Source organism: Hypanus sabinus, chromosome 7 (assembly GCF_030144855.1).
Source record: "Hypanus sabinus isolate sHypSab1 chromosome 7, sHypSab1.hap1, whole genome shotgun sequence".
NCBI classification, from domain to species: domain Eukaryota; kingdom Metazoa; phylum Chordata; class Chondrichthyes; order Myliobatiformes; family Dasyatidae; genus Hypanus; species Hypanus sabinus.
The window spans coordinates 131,957,222-131,974,612 of NC_082712.1; the positions used below are offsets into that span (position 1 = coordinate 131,957,222).

Consider the following 17,391-nt stretch of genomic DNA (forward strand, 5'->3'; position numbering starts at 1 on the left):
GACACTATTTTAAAGCTGGACATGCAAAGCAGACTGTAGTATCTAATGGCCATGCAAGTGCACGCACCTGACATTAGTTAGAAACTATTCAGTAACATTCTCCTGTCCCAATTAAGAGGCATAGTGTCTCAAACAAACAAAGGAAATTCCAGCTATTCTCTTGGTTTTTTTTTGTTCTTTAAGAGTTGTACAAAATAATTGCTGGCCCAATGAACTGCTGGCCCAATTACTGTAACTGGAATCCACTGTATATAATTTCTCAAAATGATATGCACTTAGTGGCCACTTTATTAGGTATCTCCTGTACCTAGTAAAGTGGCCAGTGAGTGTATGTTTGTGGTCTTCCGCCGCAATGTTTGACATTCAAGGAGTGTTCTGCGATACTCTTCTGCACAGCACTGTAACATGTGGTTATCTGAGTTACAATTGCATTCCCGTCAGCTTGAACCAGTCTGGCCATTCTCCCCTGACCTCTCTCATTTACAAGGGGTTTTCACCCACTTACTAAATGTTTTTGTTTCTCGCACCATTCCCTTTAAACTCTAGAGACTATTGCACATGAAAATTCCAGATCAACAGTTTCTGAGATATTCAAATCATCCCTTCTAGCACCAACAATCATTCCACAGTCAAAGACACTTAGATCACATTCTGATGTTTCATTTTAACAATGACTGAACCACTTGACCATGTCTGCATGCTTTTATGCATTGATTTGCTGCCAATCACACAATTGGCTGATAAAATATTTGCAGTAATGAGTAATTGGGTACAGGTGTACTTAATAAAGTGGCCACTGAGTGTACTTCATACAGTATAGTTATGTTTGTTAATTCAGTTATTCATTAGATTTTGCATGAAACCTTGTTGAAAAAATTAAGGGTTGAATTTAATATTGTCATCTCAAGCTATGTTTTTCACAAATTAATTTTATATTGTCTCTATCAACTTGTTCAGTTACCTCATTTCTTAGCAATGGTAGAGGAGAGAAAACTCATTCTTTGAAGAAGGGGACGCCTCTGATGTTCTAGAAGGGAAAGCCTCATCCTGGGAACAGATATGGCGGAGACTAAGGAACTGATAATACGGGAATAGCATTTTTACAGGAGACAGGGTAGGAAGAGGTATTGTCAAGATAACCATGGGAATCAGTAGGTTTATAAAAGATGTTGCTCGATAGTCTCCAGAATGGAAACAGAGAGATCAAGAAAGGGAAAGGAGGCATCAGAAATCGACCAAGTGAATTTAAGGGCAGGGTGGAAGTTGGAGGCAAAGTTGACGAAATTGCTGAGATCTGCAAGGGTTAATGAGTTTGGGGGCAGCGGATGGGAGTTCTCCAGAAAGGTTTACAACAGATAAATATTTTATGAGTTGGGAATATACTGTATCATATGCAGTATATTTCAGTTAAAATACTTCTAAATCATCAGTGACACCATATGTGCAAAGAATTGATTTTCAATTTACATGAAGTAAGATTTTGTAGATTTATCTTCCTTACACTGAAGAATTGTTAACAACTTGAACACTTTCCAACCCCAAGTCAGCTTCAACCATTTGGTGACAAGGTACAGCATATGATATGCTAAATTGTTTTCCCAGCTTAGTTGGTTTAATGTTTTTGAATATTCCAGGATTTAATTTTTTTTAGTTTTAATAGCTTTGGAATCTCAGGTTAAATAAGTATTAAACTGTTTACTTTGATACCAACCAAGGGGACAAATGGTTCAGCTTCCATTTGGGTACGTGCATAATCTGGTCACGTTACCTTTTGTAAGATTCTGAAATGGTGCAGAACTTTATTGTAAAAGTCTGAATCAACTGCAAATCACCAGTGAAGACAACATAATAAACAGCAGATTCCTAATTTTGGCCATTTGTCTTTTCTCAAATTTATGCCATTGACAAACTGATATAAATATCTCTATTGTTAACTAAGTATTAAAAACAGTAAATAATTGAAGGTTCAGTGTCAATTCTTGTTAATGCTTCCTTACAATTTGAGAATCTTTCCTTATGCGTATTCTTTGTTTTGCTTGCCTTGCAGATCTCCTGGGCTAGGTCAAACATTTTTTATCAATTCCACAGACTTTAATTATAGCTAACAGTCTTATCTGGAACTCCTCTGAAATGTTTCTATGAAGCTGCATAAACTACATCTGTTCATATTCTCCACAGGTTCAGCTATCTGCTATCAATTAGGTCTACTGTTCACAAATCCATGTTGGTTTTTCCTAATCAGTTTATGTTTTTTAATTACAATTTTCATTAAAACCCCACAAACTTGAATAATGAAAAGATAATATTGTGACAAATCTGTTTCACTTTACAGCAGAAGGTAACACATAGTTTACATTGTGGCGACCCACGACTTTGGTAATGCACCTCTGACATCATTTCCGCCCGGAGAGGGCGGGTGCTAGGGATTAAATGCCAGCGCCGCAAAGTTTGAATAAATTAGTCTCGAAACGGCTTACCGACTGCATGCCGTCTCTAGCTCTGTATGTAGTACATCGCTACAACATTACATTTATGCTTGTGGCCCTGGCAAGAAATCATCCGGTCAAATGAAATTTCAGCACAAATTTTGGGTTTGCATTTCAAATCTGCCCAGTTTGTGAAGAAGAGGGAGGAAACAGTTGCCATTTCTATGTTGTTTGAGTAACTGGAACAGGCTGCTTAAACATTCTTTGAACTGAGCAGACACACAGAAAGGATGTACAAAAGCAAAATCGGTAAAATAAAAATATTGTAACATGTTTCCTTTCTTTGCATTTTGATATGAACAGTCACATGGATACAATGGAGAGAACATTGGCTGAGTGAAGTCTGCAAAAGAGCTGGTTTTGATTTTTCATCCATGGTTGGGAAAGTATGATGACTTGAATACGTGATCCATTTTACCTGGTGGAAGCCAATTTCACTGACTGATTCCATGGATATAGAAAAAACAGAAATAGAGTCGGCTAAATGGCTTCTTAAGCCTATTCTGTATTTCAACAGAATTACAGGTATAAGTAATCTGACCTTGGCTTTGGTTCCATTTCCTGCCTGCTCCTCAGAACTCTTGATTATCCTACAAACCTAAAATTTGTTTATCTCAGCCTTTTATATATTCAATCATATAGTTTCTACAGTTCTTGAAAAATTGCAAAGATTGAAAACCTCATGAAAAATTAAATTCTACCTTATGAACCCTCTTCTGAAACCATGCTTCTGGTTCCGGATTCCACGAGGAAGACAGATATCCTCTAAGTATCTATTTTATTAAATCCCATTAGATTCTTTTATGTTTCAATGAAATCATCTCTGATACTTTTTAAACGTCTAACCTCTGCAATATATCCTCATAGGATAAATCTCCTAACCCAGGGGTCGGCAACCTGCGGCTCCCGAGCCATTTGTGGCTCTTTCACCTCTGTGCTGCGGCTCCCTGTGGCTTTGGGAAATAATTGGTCAGTATTTAATTAAAATGTATTTTATGTTAGTTTGTTAGCTTTTGAAATGTAATTCTAAATTTGAAGATTATGGTGATCTTGTACAATCTAAGTGTGGCGACACATTTCCTGGCACATCCGAAACGGCTCACAATTAGCCAGCATTCCGGCTAAGGGAGATAGCCTACGGGGGTTTGTGAGTACGCTTCTTTTGCAGCATCTGCGTCCATGGGGGCTGGGTTGAGGGAGGCTTAAAAGCAAGGCTGTTTAGTTCGAATAAAGTTATTCGACTGCAGTTTACTGACTGCGTGAGCACACCGCTACAACGTGTTTTTATCGCTATTAATATACGTCACCACTGCCAATACCTGACACCCGCCAGTGCGCGATTTCTTTAATTTTTCGATCCAAGGTAAGCCAACTATGGAGAATTCTAAAAAAAGAAAAGTGACTGAAGAAAACAGAACGTTTAATGATACGTGGACAGATTCATTTGCTTTCACTGTTGACGAGACTGGTTTACCGGTATGCTTAATATGCAATGAGAAACTAGCAAACAACAAAAAGTCAAATGTCGCAAGGCATTTCCAGAGTAAACACGCAGCCTTTGCTCAAAAATATCCGGATGGAGATGAGAGAAAAAAAGCCGTTTTGGAACTGATGCGGAAGGTTGATCTGAGCAAAAATCATTTCCAGAAATGGATGAAGTCTGGAAAATCAACGACATACGCCAGTTATATTGCCGCTCAGGAAATAGTCAGGCACGGGAAGCAGTTTACAGATGGTGAATATATAAAAGAATCTTTCATTAAGATTTCAGAACATCTATTCACGGACTTTAAAAACAAGAGTGAAATTGTGCAGAAAATCAGGGATATGCCCCTCTCTGCAAAGACTGTCAAAGACAGAACCATAAAAATGGCAGAAGACATCACAAGACAGCAAATTAAAGACATCAATTCAGCTGTGGCCTACTCGATTGCCTGTGACGAGTCTAAAGACAAAGGTGATATTGAACAAATAGCGTTGTTCTGCCGGTATGTAAACTCTGCCGGGCCACAGGAAGAACTGATTGAGTTGATACCTCTAAAAGACCAAACACGGGGGGAGGACATCTGTGAGGCTGTCTTGAATTGTTTAAGAGCCAAAGGAATAAAGACCACCCATCTGGTGTCAGTAGCTACTGATGGGGCTCCGAATATGACGGGAACGCACAAGGGATTTGTGGCTTTACTGCAGAAGTCGCTGGACAGAAAGCTGCTGACTTTTCACTGCATCTTGCACCAAGAGGCACTGTGCGCTCAAACATTTCCTCCGGAATGCACAGAAGTAATGGATGTTGTCATTCAGATTGTCAATAAAATAATGGCAAAAAGTTTAAATCACCGTCAATTCCGTTTGTTACTGGACGAGATGGAAAGCGCATATTCTGATCTCCTGCTGCACAACAAAGTCCGGTGGCTGTCCAAAGGGGAGGTGCTGAAACGCTTTGTCGCGTGTCTGGAAGAAGTGAAAACTTTCCTGGGCAGCAAAGGGCTCACCTTTCCTGAGCTGGAACAGCCAGAGTGGCTGGAAAAGCTACACTTCATGGTAGACATGACAGCGCACCTGAACACGCTGAACACGGCTCTTCAGGGGAAAGGACGCACAGCCCTGCACATGTTGGAGGATGTTTTGGCATTCGAGCGCAAGTTGACAGTGCTTGCCAGAGATTTACAGAAAGGCACTTTGTCTCACTTCCCCAATTTGAGAGAGTTCAAACAGCTCACGACATGATAAATTCGGAGTATTTACATTCTGCAATCATCGCAATGCAAACATCGTTTGGGAAACGCTTCTGTGAGTTCAGAGAGGAAAAAAACACATTATCCTTCCCGGTCACTCCCTTAAGCATCGATCCTTCCCTACTGAATACGACTGCATTGGCAGGTGTGAGTCAACCTGATCTTGAGATGGAACTGGCCGACATAGCCGACAAAGACATATGGGTGTCCAAGTTTAGACGCTTGACAGCAGACCTTGAAGATGTTGCCCGTCAGAAGGCCGTTCTTGCTCAGAATCACAAATGGAGTGATATTGAAAACCTTCCAAAACCGGACAAACTTGTGTTCGAAACATGGAATGCTATGCCCGACATTTATGTAAACATGAAAAAGTATGCGCTTGGAGTCCTGTCGATCTTTGGATCCACATATGTATGTGAGCAGGTGTTCTCCAACATGAACTTTATTAAAAACAAACATCGCGCACGCCTCACAGATGACAGCTTGCGATCCTGTGTAAAGATGAAGGTGACGTCATACAGCCCTGATGTGCAGACGCTGTGCGCTGAGGTCCAGGAGCAGAAATCCCATTAACCAAGTATGATAAATATTTTAATTGCCTATTATTTTATGTATATTCATATTTTTTCATTGTTCAGTGAAATAGTCCTTTTATTTTTCAGGCTGACAGCTGGCTGATGTTATTTTTGGTTTGCTGCTGGCGGCAAATTTAAGTTTGGCGTTTTTCATAAATACAAGAAGGACTCAAATAGACGTTGAGTATTTTACTTAAAAGTAACCTTCAACCCAACGTCTTTTTTTCGGAGTTCAAAATGTTTTTGTTGCATGCAGAAATGTAATTTCGTTTTCTCTGCAGGAGTTCATCAATTTCATAAATGCAACACATTATAGTTTGTTTATACATAGCATAAAGGCAAAAAAAACGTTGTATGCAGTGTTATTTCATTTTAAATGTCAAACGGGTTTTACGGCTCCCAGTGTTTTCTTTTCTGTGGGAAACGGGTCCAAGTGGCTCTTTCAGTGGTAAAGGTTGCTGACCCCTGTCCTAACCCAAGAAGACACCAATGAGCTCTCAAACAAGAAAATCTACAGATGCTGGAAATTCAAGCAACACACACAAAATGCTGATGGAACACAGCAGGCCAGGAAGCATCTATAGGAAGAAGTACAGTCAACGTTTCGGGCTAAGACCCTTCATCAGGACTAACTGAAAGAAGAGATAGTAAGAGATTTGAAAGTGGGAGGGGGAGGGGGAGATCCGAAATGATAGGAGAAAACAGGAGGGGGAGGAATGAAGCTAAGAGCTGGAGAGGTGATTGGCAAAAGGGACACAGAGCTGGAGAAGGGAAACGATCATGGGATAGGAGGCCTAGGGAGAAAAAAAGGGGGGGAGGGGAGCACCAGAGGAAGATGGAGAGTAGGCAAGGAGTGATTGTGAGACAGACAGAGAGAGGGGAACAAGGGGAAAATAGATAATAAGGGTGTGGTGAACTACATATACCTGTCTGGACACGCCCCTGCCGACTGCTCCTGTGGCTCCTCCCACAGACCCCTATATAAAGACGATCAAGGCCTGAGCCCGGCCTCTCAGTCTCCAGGATGTAGTATGGTGGTCACTCACTGCTTGTTCCTTCTTCCAGTCAATAAAAGCCGATATCTCACCTTACGTCTCAGAGTGAGTTATTGATGGTGCATCAAAGGGATAAGGTAAGAAGGGGAGGAGGGGCATTAATGGAAGTTAGAGAAGTCAATGTTCATGCCATCAGGTTGGAGGCTACCCAGACGGAATATAAGTTGTTGTTCCTCCAACCTGCGTGAGTTGACAGTAGAGGAAGCCATGGATTGACATATCAGAATGGGAAAGGGATATGGAATTAAAATGTGTGGCCACTGGGAGATCCTGCTTTCTCTGGTGGACAGAGTGTAGGTGTTCAGCGAAACGGTCTGTGTTGGGTCTCACCAATATATAGAAGGCCACACCGGGAGCACCGGACACAGTATATCATACCAGCCGACTCACAGGTGAAGTGTCGCCTCACCTGGAAGAACTGTCGCAATTCTGTGCTCCTGTCACACAATCTAGCATTCTTGGTTTGCTCTTTAGTTCTTCTTACTAAGTTGGATAATGTAACAACTATTAGGCTATTATATCCTGAATGGTGATGAGGGAGGAAGGGTAGATGTAGCACTTGTTCCGCTTACAAGGAGATCCGTGGGAAGGGATGGGGGGGATGAATGGACAAGGGAGTTGCGTAGGGAGTGATCCCTGCGGAAAGCAGAAGGGGGGGGGGGAAGATGTGCTTGGTGGTGGGATCCTGTTGGAGGTGGCGGAAGTTATGCAGAATTATATGTTGGACCCTGAGGCTGGTGGGGTTGTAGTTGAGGACAAGTGGAACCCTGTCCCTAGTGGGGTGGCGGGAGGATGGGGTGAGGGCAGATGTACGTGAAATGGGAGAGATGCATTTGAGAGCAGAGTTAATGGTGGAGGAAAAGAAGCCTCTTTCTTTAAAAAAGGAAGACATCTCCTTCATCCTGGAATGAAAAGCCACATCCTGAGAGCAGATGCGGCGGAGATGGAGGAACTGCAAGAGATGGATGGCATTTTTGCAAGAGACAGGGTGGGAAAAGGAATAGTCCAGGTAAATTCTGTCTGAGCTGCTTCCACACCAGTGTATCTCTCCTTAAATGAAGACTTTTATACTGCATTCCATCTGCAGCAAAGATCAATGCTTTATTTGCCTTCCTAGTTATTTCCTATACCTGCACACTATCATTCTGTGCTCCTGACACACAATCTAGCATTCTTGGTTTGATCTTTAGTTCTTCTTACTAAGTTGGATAATGTAACATCTATTAGGCTATTATATCCCTTTGGAAAATGTTTAATGTACTCCTAACTTGCTTTCCCACATTGTCTTGAATAGGAACATTGCACTTATGGCTTTCAAATCTGATGGAACCCTTCCAGAATTTGGGAATTTTGAAAGATCACAGCCAAGGCATCTAGTAGCTCTATAGGCACTTTTTATCCTTGGGTGCAAGTCATTGGCTCCAGGTGACCTGTCCGCCTTTAATCTCTTTAGTTTGTCTATTTGTTTTCTTCTTGTGATGATGATTTTTAATGTTTTTCCCTCTCTAATGACTCCCTCCCCCATCTCTTTTCTACTATCATAGAGATTCTATTAGTGTCTTATATCATGAAGAAAGACATTAAATATTTGTTCTAAATCCTTGCCATTTTGTTATTTCCAATGTAAATTCCCTGGACTCATTTTCTAAGAGACAACTCTTCTGCTAAGATTTCTCTTCCTTTTTTATTCCACATAAGTTGTCAAAGGAATATCTCACAATAGCCATACTGCTGAGGTTTTCTGGTACTGATTTGGGTTTCTAACCCAGCTGTTTCAATTAAATTGTGACGCCTCTCTACAATTGAATATCATACTGTACTGATGCAACAGAAAACAGAAGCAAGAGGAAATCAGGATGCTAGAAATCAAAATAATACACACAAACTGCTGGAGGAACTTAGCAGACCAAGCAGCGTCTATAGAAAAAAGTAAACAAAATTTCCACAGATACTGTCAGGCTTGCTGGGTCCCGCCAGCATTTTGTGTGTATTAAACAGGAAACATAGATGCCAGAGGTCTGAAATAAAAATGGCGTATGTTGGATATTCTTGGCAATTAATCAGCTTTGTGATGTGAAAAAAGACAATGATTCAGGTCATTGAATTGAGGAATTCTTTTTTGTCTTTTCACAGATGCTGGTGAGTTGCTGAATGTTTCCAATATTTCTATGCTCCTGTGCCCAGCATACATTCCAATCTCTTGGGATGTGAGCAAAAATACCGAATTAAAAGGAAAAAAAATAAGATTCTACTGCTGGTATAATTACATGCCTGCTGTACTTCTGCTTGGTTTAATTGGCTTTTAGTACAATCACTTCTGGCTTCGGTACAACATTTTAGCAGAGAACAAGAGATTAAGAATAAATGAATGCATCAGTTTTTTTGAAAACGACATAACAAATTAACATCTAAGTGGACTGATGAAACATTCAAGTGACTTGACAAAATATCAAATGATGCGGTGATTTGTTGAAAATGTTTTGTCTTTTGGTCTTTTATAGGGACCCTGTGGCAATGTATTAAAAACCTGGATGGGCACCAGGCATGATTTTGCAACCTTTATGGAGGGAAAGTTATGAGCCTGAATTTTTAATGTGCATTTTTTCTATTCAAGGCACTCTGTTAGTACAGGCAGTCCCTGGGTTACGAACGAGTTCTGTTCCTGAGTCCATCTTTAAGTCAGATTTGTACGTAAGTTGGAACAAGTACATCCGGTATTATTTAGCATCAGTTAGTCAAATGTTTGTCTTAGTATTTGTTTTACCTTTCCATGCATATAAAACACTTAAGAAACATATGTATTCCAATAATTAAACCACTGTGTTGCTTAGTAATAATTGTAGCTTTCATCGGGCCAGGGCCTTTCAACATGCTCCATTATTCTCACTTTATCCTTTATCCTTCAAAATTGTTCCAATCGTTGACCGACTGTAGCCTAACACTTTTCCAATGACTGATAATATCTCACCTCTTTCCAAATGCTTTATTATTTCCACTTTATTTTCAATCGTGATTGCTTCCTGTCAATGCAACAGAAATACTGCGGGTGGCAGGTCCCAAGATCCACTGGCTCCTGAGCTCTGCCGGCTTCTAAGAACCACCGCACTGAGACAGGTTAAATGGGACAAGTGGGGGCTGTGCTGGGTTTGCGTATTTGATCCTCCACAATATTCCACATGGGAATTTAAACTGGAGGTGGCAGTGTTTGTTCTTTTACAAGGTCGAGTTGCAAGCTCGACATCAACCCAGCACAGATGGACAGCACACTCAGGAGCGGTCTATCACTGGATCAAACTCGGGAACCTCCGTTCTCGAGCCCAGCGCTGATCTCTCTGCACCACCAGCCAACCGGAAAAGGGGGGGGGGCGGGGTCAGGGTGAATCTTGCTAAGAAAAAATATAAGCCAAATACAAAGTTATACACTCAACACAGTGTCAACGGCAACAACTTAAAATGGCAGACAGTGTTGCGATCCGACTTAAAATGGTGGACAGCGTTCTCCTTCCTCAATTTGTAAGTATGAGTTGTTCATAAGTCGGACATTCGTAACTCGGGGACTACCTGTATTGTAGTCCTAAAATTGTCTTGAGATGTGTTTTGTTCAATATCATTTGAGTTTTATCTCTGCACCTTCTGTTTTTAAATCTCTGGTTCATTTTATGCAGTGGAAATGCATTTCATTCTAAATGCACCCTAACCGGAGCAATGCAAAATGCAATTGCCACATCTAAATTATGCTGTATTTCTCTGAAGAATGTAATTCAATATCTTGATGACATTTTTTTTTATTTTCACTTTTGCAAGTTCCATCAAATAGAAACTATCACTTTTAGTCACTTTTGTTCAAGTTCACAACCAGAATTGGTATAAGAAAGAGAAACACTGGAACAGGTAGAACTTGTGGTTTGCAGCAAGCTGCCAACTGGCGGTAGAGGATTGCACTCATCTTGCATACAATTGCTGCAGTCACGGATCAGATTCACAGTAAGTCAATCTCTTGTGGTAATGTAGCCCTCACAAAGTGGGGACATCTTCCTGCTTTAAGTGCAAGCAGGTGCACTTAGATGCCCCTCTCTCATGATAATATAGAGGAAACTTGAACATACACAGCCCATATGATACAGGAAAATGTTCTATGCTTCAGTCACCCAAGTGTCTAACCAAAAGTTAGGTAGAGTAACACAGTGAATAAAACACCAAACTGGCATCCTGAGACTAAGTCTATTGACCCATATTCATCAATTCAAATTCCACCACAGTTATGGGCAATTTAACTTCAGACACTGTAATAAATTTTAAATCAGTAAATCAATCCATGAAACTAACAATGATAAGAATCCTCCTGCTTTAATGATGTCCTTCCTGATTCACCACCATCAAAGGACTTCAACCACCCTTCCAGGTGAGACAGAAGTCAATCTTCACCTCCTTCAACCTAGTCCATTGCAGTCAATGCTCATGATGAGGTCTCTTCTGTGTATGTGAAGCAGGTGTAGATGACACAACTACTTGGTCAAACCTCTGCGCTCTGTCCACAATAGTCAGTGTGGGCTCATGGTTGCATGCAATTTTCTTCCCACTCCCATGCTGATGTCTGCCCTTGGTCTTCTTCAATGCTATGGAGAGGCCAAATGAAAACTGGAAAACAAAGAGGTCGAGGGTGTTGTGAACAGTGTGGAGGGCTGTCAGAGGCTACAGCGTGACACTGATAGGATGCAAAACTGGGCTGAGATGTGGCAGATGGAGTTCAACCCAGATAAGTGTGAAGTGGTTCATTTTGGTAGGTCAAATATGACGTCAGAATATAGTATTAATGGTAAGACTCTTGGCAGTGTGGAGGATCAAAGAGATCTTGGGGTCTGAGTCCATAGGACACTCAAAGCTGCTGTGCAGGTTGACTCTGTGGTTAAGAAGGCGTATGGTATATTGGCTTTCATCAATTGTGGTATTGAATTTAGGAGCCGAGAGGTAATGTTGCAGCTATATAGGACCCTGGTCAGACCCCACTTGGGAGTACTGTGCTCAGTTCTGGTCGCCTCACTACAGGAAGGATGTGGAAGCCATAGAAAGGGTGCAAAGGAGATTTACAAGAATGTTGCCTGGATTGGGGAGTATGCCTTATGAGGTTAGGCTGGAGCGAAGGAGGATGAGAGGTGAAAAGGTAGAAGTGTACAAGATGATGAGAGGCATTGATCATTTGGCTAGTCAGAGGCATTTTCCCAGGGCTGAAATGGTTCCACAAGAGGACACAGGTTTAAGGTGCTAGGGAGTAGGTACAGAGGAGATGTCAGGGGTAAGTTTTTTTAGTAGAGAGTGGTGAGTGTGTGGAATGGGCTGCCAGCAACGGTGGTAAAGGCCGATACGATAGGGTCTTTTAAGAGGATTTTAGATAGGTACATGGAGCTTAGTAAAATAGAAGGCTATAGGTAAGCCTAGTAATTTCTAAGGTAGGAACATGCTTCGCACAACTTTGTGGGCCAAAGGGCCTGTATTGTGCTGTAGGTTTTACAGAACTCTATGGTTCTAATCTCATTTTCCACTTTTGTAGCATGTATTGCACTGTAGGTTTTACAGAACTCTATGGTTCTAATCTCATTTTCCACTTTTGTAGCATGTAACCCAATTGTATGAATACTGAATTTTCTAGTTCAGTGTTTCAAACTGAAACATAAGAAACCTCTTTTTAATGGGAATACAATTCACTAGCTCCTCGCTAACAGCCATCGGACTCCATAGCGAGAAACCCACCTTTCTCAGGTTCTGTACGTCTAGGGTGTATACGACTTTGGTCCCGTCAAACCCATGAGGTTGGGATGCCTCGCCCACCCAAACCCTAGTTTGTGTGTATGCTGTGTGACTTACTGCTTCTCTGCAATCACCCGTCAGCAAGAAACAACAGATTGTACATTGCATACAATTTTAAAGAAAGTATATTTATCTACATTAACTTAACCAAAGAGTTATTAAAGAAAAGAAAAAAAAAAAGCCCTTTATAATTAAACAGTCAAATGTGCACATAAGTTGGAGCTCATCTTGAAGTTGCCTGTAACTCATGTGCTGGACCCTCGGTCTGCAGGAAAGCACACATCAGTTTCTGAATGTCACTCAAAATCCATCTCAAAAAACAGGTTCACCCACAGGAGTAATGGTTCTTCCTCCTTGAAGTCATTTATCTGTACAAAGTTGTTTGTGCAACAGGAACAGCATCCTCAGCCATCTTCCCTCCTGTCTTCTGTCAGTTCCTGCCAAAAATGACCTAAACCCATACCAGTGTCCCTCACAAAACCTCTCCGCCTAGCATTCTCTAGAATCTTCTCCCAATTCCACCATCCTGATTGGCTGACACCATATTTCCAAGTTGAAAAACACAGCCCCTTATCTCAGGTCAAATCGAAACAGGCCGAAAGCAGAATAGACTATTCTTACAGAACTGCTAAAATGAAATACCCACAACATAGCAGTTATAATCTTAACCAGAGCAATTCCTCATGACTTTGAAACTTATCAAACCAACATTAAAAACACAGTTTCCAAAGGAATTTTGTGATGTCAGGGCCTCCAATCCATTTTCTTCCAAAAACTCCAGCTTCAACAACAAACAACTGCCCTATGGCTACTCATGAGTACTAAGCACCTGAATCTCAAGGGCACTGAATAGTGTCAATGGTAAATGCATCAAATACTGATTGTAAAAGGATCTATAAAACAAAGTAACTCGAGAATCTGTGTCAAGTATGGCTCCAGCATAAACACCTTCAATCTGTATGGATACAGTAGAGCTTTGGAACTAGCTTGAAACTAAACCTTCAGGAATAGTATTGGGTACTTTAGTATTTCCCTTGACACACTGATAGGATCATATCCTCCCCAAAATGTCAGCCCATTCCTTTACTGTGTACCTCTAGAATTTTACCTCTTTTTTCGCTGTTCGATTAACCACTGATTTACTTTCCAATGATTCTTCTGTCCTTCACACCCCCGCCTGAAATATCCATCTTCTCCACAGTTGTAACAGAAAACACTGGTCACTTCTCTAGTCAAGGACCCTGCTCAGCAGCAACTCTTGCCTTGGTACGTTTCACCAGTGGGTCTGGCTTCCTGTTAGTCTTGTCAGGCTTGGTGGCAGCACCGACTGATAACATCTGAAATACCTCAGCCCTCAGATCTTTCCAACATCCTACAAAACCCTGCTTGTGTGGCATCAGGAGTCGCTTTAGCAAGAGGATATTACCGAGGACTGTGCCCTGCTGATGGAGGCCTCCCACTCCTCCATTATGTTTTTCTCCTCTAACTTCTCTGAGTAACTCAGTAAAAGATGAAGGAGAGCTTATCTTTTGGGTCATTCAAATATGTCATCTGACAATGCACCCTTCACAACTTGCTCCATCAAGCAATTTCTCTCAGACTGTGGAATGCCCCCTTTGTGGCACAAACAGTGCAGCAGCTTCTCCAACTTGAAAATGTAGGCAGACAACTTCTCTCCTTCTTCCTAGAATGTGTGCCTAAACTTCATCCTAAGATCGGCTGCACTTCCAGCAGTGCCAAAAGCATCTTTCAGAGCTTGCAGATAATTAGCTGATGTGGCTAATGGATTTCTGCCTTGACGAACCTCACTATATCAGCCGCCGACCCCTTTAAACTCTCTACCAGTCTCAGTATTTTCATATTATCTAAGCACTGCCATTCACCCAGTAACAAAGCCCCTTATCTCAGCTCAAACCCAAACAGGCTGAAAGCAGAACAAACTGCTCTTACGGATCTGCTAAAATGAAATACCTACAGCATAGCAGTAGAAAACTTAACTAGGGGTGTTACACATAAGTTTACAGCTTTTGCCCCCACAGATACTGCTTGACCTGTTGAGTTCTTACAGTATTCTGTTCTATTTTGTTCCATGTTAATTGCTGATTGAAATCACTAAACCAATCATTCAGTTCAAGGGAAGTTAGGGGTGATGGTAAAAGGATCCAGATACTACGAACAAATTAAGAGAAAAATAACTACACAGGAAATAAGAAGTGATACTTCTGGTCTTACCTGTTGTAGATTCAGGCATGATGATTGTGGTGTTGATATAGGTAACACTTTACCCAGGAAACCAGTCACTTGATTTAAAGAAAATCCTCATTAACATATAAAATGACACAATTTATTACAGTTCAAAAAACACATGAACAGACATTACCTCTCCAATTTTACTGAAGAGATACACAAAAATTTGTTCCATGAAGTTTTTTTTTAACTAACATGTTTAATATTTCTGCAGTTCTTAGAGACAAAAAAAATGGAGTTAAACAGCAATCGAACACTGGATCTTACCTTCTCTTTTCTCCTTCCTTTCCTGCCACTGTTTACAAGAATAACATTTCACAAGAGCCTGCAGTTTCCCACATAAAGGCCTCATATTCATTTGTGAGCCTGGATTGTGATTGCAGGCAATCAATAAGAAAGTCAGTCCTGATATTGTCCTTAACCCATGAATATTGACTGTTTTCTTAATGAACTTTCAAATCAGTCATCTGATAAGAATGAGTCCTTCAGCACACAATTTGAAAATGTCTCTAATTAGGTAATACTTTAATACGAGACTTTTCTAGGCAGCCAATGTTTCAATGGCAGACCATTTGCTGTTGTGGAAAATGCATCAGACAGGTTTGTCTAATATTTCAGGTCTTAACAAAGCATGATACTGTGGTACTAACTCAAATACTGCAGAAGACTTCCATGTGCAGAACACATGAGCAAAGGTGACTATGATGTTATTGGTTTCCATTGGCAGGTAGAACCAACGTTCTTGAGGATGCACTCAAATTTGAAAAGAGCAACTTTTGCTAAAATGGTTGAAGATGAATTATTGCTTCCACACTAATGGGTTTAGAATTCTACTGATGCTTTAAATGAGATTCTGTACCTTTAAAAATACTTTGCAAAGTAACCACATTTATCACATTTTCTTTATCTTATAAAGAAGGCCTCGTATAGAAACAAAGACTGATCTTGCATAAAGGCAAATTATATGTAACAAATTATTTTCATCAGTTTAAGAGAGTAGAATTTTAAAAAATATTTGCATGGCATGCTTCAAGGAAGTAAAAACTTCAATTTGTTCAATAATAAGTCAGAAAATAAGGAAAATAGGTAGTTAGAGTGAAGGCAGTAAAATATTTTATTAGTATTTTTGCCACAAGAAGAAAACTGAATGCAAAAGCCAAAGCAGAATCTCAAATAAGATTATTTTTATTCACAAAAACAAGTAAATCTATCAGTAAGATTAGCTGTGCCAATTAACTCTCCTAAAAGAAAAGAATAAATACTTGAGATTGAAATAAACAGAATGTAATAACGTACTTAATAGTTTGAAAAGCATGATTGCTATAAAGAACAAGAAGGCTGCTGAAGTGCTAGGGCCATGGAAATATTATTTGTGGACTGTACGTGTAAATGATGATGAGGATAATGCAATACAGTCTTAGAAAGAGTAGTTTAAACAGATTTACTCTCAGGTATATTCATTGGTAATATGAAAACATAATGTTGGATTCTCATTTGAGCATATTACAATGATATTGGTAAGGCACTAAGAAAGCTTAAAGTCTGAGTTATCTATTCACCTATTTAATGCCACCCTAAAAGATATGGCACTAAGAAAGCTTAAAGTCTCCTGCAATCTGAGTTATCTATTCAGCAATAAAATCCACCCCCCCCCCAAAAGATGGCAAGCATCAACAGCAGGGATCACAATAGAGAAGCATTATACCCTTTCACATTCACAAAATTATGACTTTACAACAGAAAAATTATCTTTTTATCTGGTGAAAACACATTTCTGTTAACATTCTGGTCCCAGATATTTTCAATTAATTTTTACAGTATCTTTACCTGGATACACTGCAGTGTTTTCTATTGAACCAGCCAGTGAATTAAAGTGAATGCATTCATCTTTGTTATCCATCATTTGACCCGGAGGAAGAACATTGATTGCTTTCAGTTGCCCGGGGCTTGTACTATTTATGACAAACATCTGAGCACCTTTCAGTTGATATAAAACCTACTCAATAAATGAAAAATAAAAAAAACTATCTTAATACCATCAATATGTAAAGAATCCTTAACATTTATTAAAATTTGAAAATGCAGGTTATGAAGTCAATTTAAGTCATCCCTAACACTTACATTCACAGGAAAATAAAATCCTTCAACATTCACCTTATGAAAAGCAACATGTACAACATGCTGGAGGAACTCAGCAGGTCAGGCAGCATCCGTGGATATGAGCAGTCAACATTTCGGGCCGAGACCCTTCGTCAGGACTTAGGAATAAGTTTTCTGATATCTGTCTTAAAATGTTAACTTTAAACATAGTCATGCTGTCTAAATTTATGGTTTAAATGGACAATACATTTAACTATTTCTTACAAACATTTTGATGATGAAATTAAAAGAATAGAATATAAAAATGTTCTAAATACGGAACAGTGATAGAGATTATGCAGAACTGATGAGCTTAGTATTTGGTCTCACTGCAATTCTTTTTGGCCCA

General features: G+C 40.1%; 1 protein-coding gene across 2 annotated transcripts in view; it reads right to left on the bottom strand.

Annotated features, from left to right (window-relative positions):
• Positions 1-17,391, bottom strand: part of tesmin (testis expressed metallothionein like protein) — a 169,797-nt gene that overhangs the window by 67,352 nt on the left and 85,054 nt on the right. For both annotated transcript variants that reach the window (XM_059975667.1, XM_059975666.1), the window contains 2 exons: positions 16,731-16,899; positions 14,889-14,956 (listed from right to left, as the gene is read on the bottom strand). In XM_059975667.1, coding sequence (XP_059831650.1) covers positions 14,889-14,956; positions 16,731-16,899 — 237 coding nt within the window. The remainder of the gene's footprint in view (positions 1-14,888; positions 14,957-16,730; positions 16,900-17,391) is intronic.